Genomic DNA, 7,581 nt, shown 5'->3' on the forward strand with positions numbered 1-7,581 from the left:
ATGGACATCTCAGTGAGAGCGGCAAGGATGCCAGAGTGTGCAACCTGTACACATAAAGGTTCCTCAGGAGCAACGAGCACGTGGCCACATAAACATTAAATTACCTCAACGAGTCCTGAATCCACAAGTCTGCTCAGACCTGCAAAACTCAACTGCTTAATCAAACATTAAAATAAAGAAAAGGTCGAAACCAATAAAGGTTCGGACTCAGGTTACCTCAACCGGTACATATTTGATCTGCTGCAAACCCCATTTCAGTTTTTAAGCTCTCCTGTTGCACCCTAACACAGATGAGGGAAGCCATCAACATCTGGAAATGATGACACAGCCATGATTTACATTACTGGGTCACCTGTGTCTGTCCCTCATTACTGGCCGATGTTTTACGACCATTACAGAAAGATAACACAGACACACCTTAACAACGGTGTCAACAACGGCGTGGAGATGCAACAGCAGGCGCTGCTAACTTTATTGTTTTTGGGTATCAACTGTTATCGTCCCAAAGTGTGGATTTAAAGCAGCACAAAGGAAATGGTGCTGTTAAAATCTGTTTTTGTTTCAAGTGATGGAATATTTGATTTCTTTTAGGAGGAGTTGTCTAGTTTCCTGGCCAGCCACATCCATCCATTCTGCAACTGCTGCGTCCAACATATGCTCCCATTCACCACCACAGCCACCCCCACCGGTACAGAACATACCAAACCAATCCCATCGTAGCAAGGGTGGGCTTGATGCAGTGCCTCAGGAGCATCCAAGGACCGCTTTTCAAAAACATGAAGCCAGAATTGCTGAAAACACCTGGGATCAATGGAATTTTACCATAAAACCGCCAATGGTCATTTACGACCTACTCCACGGTGGATGTCTTGTGTTGGTCTGGAGGTCCAATCAAGAGGACCAAGACTAGGGACAGAATCAGGTTGTGAAATTGTTGTGAAAAGTTTTTAAAAAATTAACAAGACCATATTGGGAAAAGTGTTTTTGTGTCAGTATGACCTAAAAGAAGGAATAACAACCTAAATGGATGGAAAAGAAATGTGGAAACTTTTCTCCAACTCCTGTTAAACCCACCTGACCAGCATCTTTGAAACCCATGCAGAGATTTTCCATGAAAACTGATCATATAACATGATCTGAGTCCACAGTGGCCAGACTAATGAACCTCCCACGACAAGTGAAGATCACTAAAGTGCTTAAAACTCTTTTTCACAGTATCATATACAGTATGTTTGAGTGGGCGGCACAACAACCATCATTCAACATTCAAACTTTGTTCAGCATAGTTAATCATTGGCTCGTGCGTGGCATCAGTTCCGTCTCTCCACACACACACACACACACACACACACACACACACACACACACACACACACACACACACACACACACACACACACACACACACACACACACACACACACACACACACACACACACACACACACACACACACACACACATCGAAGCAGACTTTGTATTGCTGTACCGATGACCTTCGCAGGAGCGACCACGCATCCCCACGCCAGAACTGATTCCTTCGTGCAGCACATGAGACCCCGAGCAGCCCGTTCATGCCTCAGCAGGACCCCTGCAATGCCCCCAGTTACCCACAATTCCACTAACAAACTGCTTCAACTGTGATAGAGGGAAATTGATTTCTTCTCCCACGCGTCAAAAACTGTTATGTAGGTGAGAGGTGAAAGTGAAAGTAGGAGCATTTTCTGCTCTGTGGGCCGTCTTACTCAACCCGCCTGTTGTGTCTTCAGGTTCTGATTAGTTGGCCACTGGAGCACCAGACACAAGCTGACGCAACAGGCGCTCCTGAAGTCATATGGAAGACATCCTCCACTGCTCACGGTGTCAGAATCATCATTTGTAGTCTGTTTAACAATAAACGTGAGAAAGAAAAATGCAGCGAGCAGAGGAAGACCGCTGCATTACATAGCAAAAGTTGTTGGTTGCATTGCTTCTCACCTCTGAAGAGTAAAATGAAATAAAGGAACTTGAGCTTTGTTCAGGGTTCACCACAACTGAATGACGACCTGCGTTGAACTTTTGTTTTCATTGTGTTTCATCTTCAGAATGTGTGACTGAAACGTTCTAGCGCAGCACGTCTTCTGTGCTGATGTGGATGCAGATTCCTGCAGGTTGACCGTGTCTGCAACCGAAGTGCATGAGATCCACATGCACGGGCCAGAGGTAGCGAAGTGTGGCATAGGTCACGACGCTCGCTTGCTCTCTGATGGATTCAGTCGAGGCTGAATGTAATTGTGCAGGGGGGTGTTCGTACGACACTTCACGCGTCTCATCGCAGCTCAAAGCTTCCTTCTGAACTGCTTAAAAAATGTTTTGCTTCAGTCACAAGGCTGCAGGCAAATCTGCTGGTTTCCACTTTCTGCAGAAAGATTGCCACGGAGCAGCGCGGTCACATGTTTGCCCTGGAGTCCAAAGTACTCTGGCTATTCATGCAGATTTTACAAAACAGTCCCTAAAGTTAACTCGCCACTGTCACTAATCCACATGCGCAGGAAGTGCAAGGTTTAAAAAAATAGGTCAAAGTTAAAAGGAACATGTTACGCCTTTTTTCTTTTAATTTCTCCGGACGTCTTAACAAAGTATGAGGAATAACAGAGCTCCTTTCTCCAACCACATCTTTACATTCATGCTCATAGCAGACGGTTTTAGGGGGTGGAGTCAGTGAATCCGCCATTTTAAAAAGTGATGTCATTACTTTGTGCAACCGATTCAGAGGTGCAGCCAGTGCGGCATGAGGTCTGTGATGTCATGGATGCACCCTGCAAATGTCAATTATTATAAACTATGTTTGTACAGCATGTTTCTAAACGATGTTACAGAGTGCTGAACAAAGCGTCTGATTCAATTCAGCTTTAAAAAATAGAAATAAGCTCCAAACTAGGCCAATTAATATAAAGACAATTAAAATATCAATAATAATAATAATTGCTGAGCTAAGGAAGCCACCAGCACCACCTCCGACGGTCGCTGCTGTTTAGACGTGGGACTGGTTTGCTTATCCCCTCTGGTTCTATTAGGGTTTCAGGTGCTGATGATCAAACCAACCAATAATTGTGCTAAAGGGCAGAAATTCTCAACATGTCCCCTTTAAAGGAAGACAACACAATGCTACAGACTCCTGCTTTTGTTCTCAGATGAGGAGACGCCACCATGAAACATGCCTACAAGAGAAATTGAAGTGAGAAAACTAGACACTTCCTTTTTCTTTCAAGAGTTCAGTCAACAGCCAAACACAGGAGTTCAATTCTCTCAACTTCTGCTGCAGCTTTGAGACATGATGTGAACTCACCTCCCCGACCTGCCTGGGTCCCTCTTTGTTCTTGTCTGGCGGTTATCTTCATGTTTTAGTCCACGGACATCTCTCAAACACAGCGAGGCTGCGTGACAGTTGTTACACCTGCAGCGTTATCATAACCGCCGTCTGACAGCAATTAGAAACCAAACTAAATTAAATCAGGAAGTTGGACGCGGGTCTGACAGATGGACGTGACACATGTTCATCTGATGATCAGGTATGATTTACCACAACAGCTCAGATTTTCCACAACTATCAACAGACTTAAGATGACCAGAGCTGTAAAGAAGAAGGATGCATCAGGTTTGTTGCGACAGGATGAAAGTCATGCTTTTAGGAGCCGAGCATTTACACACAGAGATAACAATCATGACCAGCATGAGTCACTTGACACGCAAACCTACCAACTAATAAACTGCAATCAAAGACAAGAAAAGGAAAAAGTTCTGAGCAGCTTCCGACAGCAGCGTCTTCCTGTGGATAAGACTCAACATCGGTCTGCGTGTCGTCGACCTCATGAACACATACAAACCACGACAGACGCAACACTTCCAGGTTCAACTTCAGCCTGCCGTTCAGTTGTGGACGCTCATTTAACTGATGCATTAAACCTTAATACAGCACAAACAATCACGAGCCGAGCAATAAACTTGCACGTGCACGCAGAGCATACAGTCCTCCAGGCTTTTCTGCAGTGAGTCAACAATGTTCTCGGGATAAAAAGGGCAGAAACTTTTCGTCATGGATTGTATTTTCTGTTTTTCAGAGCAAAGGGTAAAATAGGTCGCGCACATCCAATAGCTCAACAGGTGCTGGTCTCAAAGCATAGATCCAGGAAAAAAGTGAGTCTGAAGAAGAGCAAGATGCGCTCGAAACATTACAATGTATTGATGTGCTAAATAAATCCGCACTAGGGAGCAAAAGTGTGTGGTCTCCTCTCTTGTTTTTTTCCTGTTTTTTAGAGCGGCATCGCGCCGGTGGTGGTTTGCTGCCGTGGGTCCGGACATGTTCTCTTTTATCTCTGCAACATCTCCAGATTTCTATCAAAACTTTTGAAACAGTATCCAAACCTCCTTGAAGGATATATGCTGGTAATTGTGCCCCATTTCAACAGGTTTTGATGAGTCACCATGGCAACGGGGGTGCGGTTTACATTTGGTATCCGCCGACTGAGCTCTTACAGCCCAAGCAATGCCCGAATCCCGGCTGACTGAAGGAGAGACGTTAAGGATGCTGAGCAGGAGTAAAAAAGAGGGTTTCTTCTCTTTGAATTGTCATCAATGTCAAACAGGAGGGCTCGAGCGCTGATTAGGACGGATTCATCACAAAAACTAAGTATTTCACCGAGACATGGCTGCAGGGGCATGTCCCGGACTCCCAGCACCTTTCTGGCATTCAGACCATACGGAGAAACACAGACTGCTAACACTCAGCAGGACCGAAAGGAGGAGGGACTGCAGAGCGTGTTGACAGTTACTGTGAAGGAGCATCTCCACCATCCAGACACATGACCTGTCGGCTATGAGTTGTCTACCGAGTCCTCCTGCGTTACCTGGCAACACAGGTGAGCTAATGAGATGCTATCAGCTCGCTTGTTACCAGGCTACAAAAAAACAACCCAACATGCTTCTCTCTCTTTCTCTCGCTCTCTGTACAGCTCTACAACTGCATTCTCCTAATCATGCATCCTCAATGTATGCGTAACAATGTAATTATCTTCTGGAGATCAATACCTATCAAGTTATGGTCAATTCTGGATATATTTATTTTCTCCATCTTTCTTGCAGCACCCAGGGAATTTCAAAATTCCTTCACACGTTGAGACCCCAGATGTAGGTGGGTTTTCCAAAAGGCACCAAGGCAGAGCTGGCTCCGTGCCAGAACCAGTGTTTGTGCTACACACTGAAGGGGGACAAAGAAAACCATTTCCTCTTGGACGGTTCTCTCTATTCGCCATCTAATTGTTTTGGTATGCATAGCCAATTTTTTAGGAACAGCTGACCAATGTCCCTTGGCGTATAGGCCAAAAGGAAATAAGTCATCAGACCCACTGTGCACCAAAGTATCTTTAATGATACCTGCATAGCAAACAGCAAACATATGAACGTGCAGAGATGCCAGGTTTCAGCTCTCTGTAACAAGTGTGTACCTTTTTTTGATGTATATATTACATATAGAATTACTCGTAGGCATGTAGACACGGGTGAGGAGAAGGGTAACTGTGTGTAACTGGAGTCACCTGGCTGCCTCAGGGGCGTCAATTCAGTATGGCAAGGTATGGCAGCCACCACACCTTGGCTTCAAGGGAAAATGTAAATGTTTGTTTTTTAAATACATTTATGGAATTACTCTGTGTCTCTTTGTATTGATTATTCTATTATTTAATACATATAGAATAACTACAAATGCAAATCAGAACAACATGATCGATTTCACTAGTTATTATACACTGCAAAAACTGAAAATCTTAACAAGAATATTGATCTTATTTCTAGTTAAAATGTCAAATTTTTTGTCAAAAAAAAAAAACTCATTACATCTAAGACAAGACTCAAAAACCATTTTCACCTGTTTCAAGTAGATTTTCCCTTAAAATAAGTGGAAAAATCTGCCAGTGGAACAATATTTTTTTGCTTGTAATGAGAAGATAAATCTTGTCCCACTGGCAGATTTTACTACTTATTTCAAGTGAAAATTTACTTAAAACAGGTGAACATGGTAAAATAACAAGTTATTTTTCTGGTGATGACTTGTTTTAAGTGTAATGAGATTTTTTTGACTAAAAATTAGACATTTTAACTAGAAATAAGACAAATATTCCTTTTTTTTTAGTTTTTGCAGTGAGCGAGACTGCATTTGAAAAAGTTCCAATTTTCTTGACCACACAGATAAGCTACATAGCAGACTTCTGTGATGAGTATTTGCTGGACGTGTTGATTGATACTCTAGTTAAGTTCTGTGACTCGTAACCTTGCCATACCTTAGCTTCGACTGAATTGACGCCACTGACTGTGTGTAACTGGAGTCACCTGGCTGCCTCCCAGTTGTGTGTTTACGTTTTGGAAAAGGGGCTGCTGGCCCTTTAAAAGCTAAGATGGTGTCCTGCGAGCCGCAGTTGCTGCCTTCCGTTTCCTCCTCTCCTCTCTGAGATCACCGAGGATTTAAAACTGGACCTGACCTGCCGTCGCGCACGGACAAAAAAAGCCCCACGCAGGGGGGAGAACCAACCGCGGGGCCTATGCGTGTGGGCCGTGGGGGAGCCAGGAGCCCCGGCCCCGGCGGGATGCGCTCGCAGCGCTGTCACCAATCCTTTCACCTGACTGCTAAATAAACAGCTGTTTGCGCGGCGTTGCACCTGACGCAGGTCCTAATTCACTGGCATTCGTGTCGGGCACATGTCACGCTGTCAGTGCTGCTTGTGTACAGGCACATCACCCGCTCGCTTGCACTTACTTTCTTGTGACGGGTCTCCGTGTGCATCTCGGTTGCCGGAGCGGTGCGGCGGCGGAGGGGTGGAGCAGCAGCAGGAGGGGGTCTGTCGGGGCTTTTGGGTGTAGCACTGTCTGAATAAGACCTGTCAGGGAGAGAGGAGGGCTTTTCTGGGGAGGTGGGGGGTTAGGGTCGTTTTTCCACCTTGAAACACTGAATGTTGGGGGATACTGGAACACGATCCCTGCCTCTTCCAGAGCGCCTGTTTCAGTTCATGTCCGCAGCGTCGAAGGGTCCCTGCGCGCCCCTCCACAAAATAAAAAAAAACTAAACGGCCGGTCTCTCTTAGTCTCTCCCTCTCTGTGTGTCGGCTTGTTGTTGCCGTGCATTCAAGGGCTGGGCTCTCTCTCTCTGCCTTTTCCTCCTCCGCCTCTCCCTGCTTGTGACCCCACCCTGCGTCCCCACCCCTCATCTCTGTCAGTCAGGAGCTGCGCAGCCCTGCAGAGGAGCAGCCGAGCCGAGCCGAGCCGAGCTGGAGCTGGTGACCCTGCACCGGCTGCTGCACCCCTATCTGTAACACCTCTGCAGCTGCTGCATGCCTCTTTGTTGTTTAAAGACGATCAAGAGGCGCACCATGTCACCTGAAGCCTGAACTATGGTTCCGCGTTTAAATCGACGCAGAGCCTACGGCGTAGGGTTACGGCGTAAGGTACCGCGTCGACGCGCATGGCCGCGGTACCCTACGGCGTAGGCTCTGCGTTGGTGTAACGCGGAACCATAAAGCAGCCTTTACTGACGTCAGACCAGCAGGCTAATTG

At 45.9% G+C, this 7,581-nt stretch overlaps 1 protein-coding gene across 2 annotated transcripts in view; it reads right to left on the bottom strand.

The window, feature by feature from the left end:
* Window positions 1-7,186, bottom strand: part of klf8 (Kruppel like factor 8) — a 94,309-nt gene extending 87,123 nt beyond the window's left edge. The window contains exon 1 of one of the 2 annotated variants that reach the window (XM_061740283.1): window positions 6,788-7,186. In XM_061740283.1, the coding sequence (XP_061596267.1) occupies window positions 6,788-6,814 (27 nt within the window). In that variant the 5' untranslated portion in view covers window positions 6,815-7,186. The remainder of the gene's footprint in view (window positions 1-6,787) is intronic. The other variant, XM_061740282.1, reaches the window with a different exon arrangement.
* Window positions 7,187-7,581: the final 395 nt, after the last annotated feature.

This window comes from Cololabis saira, chromosome 14, assembly GCF_033807715.1.
Source record: "Cololabis saira isolate AMF1-May2022 chromosome 14, fColSai1.1, whole genome shotgun sequence".
Lineage (NCBI taxonomy): Eukaryota > Metazoa > Chordata > Actinopteri > Beloniformes > Belonidae > Cololabis > Cololabis saira.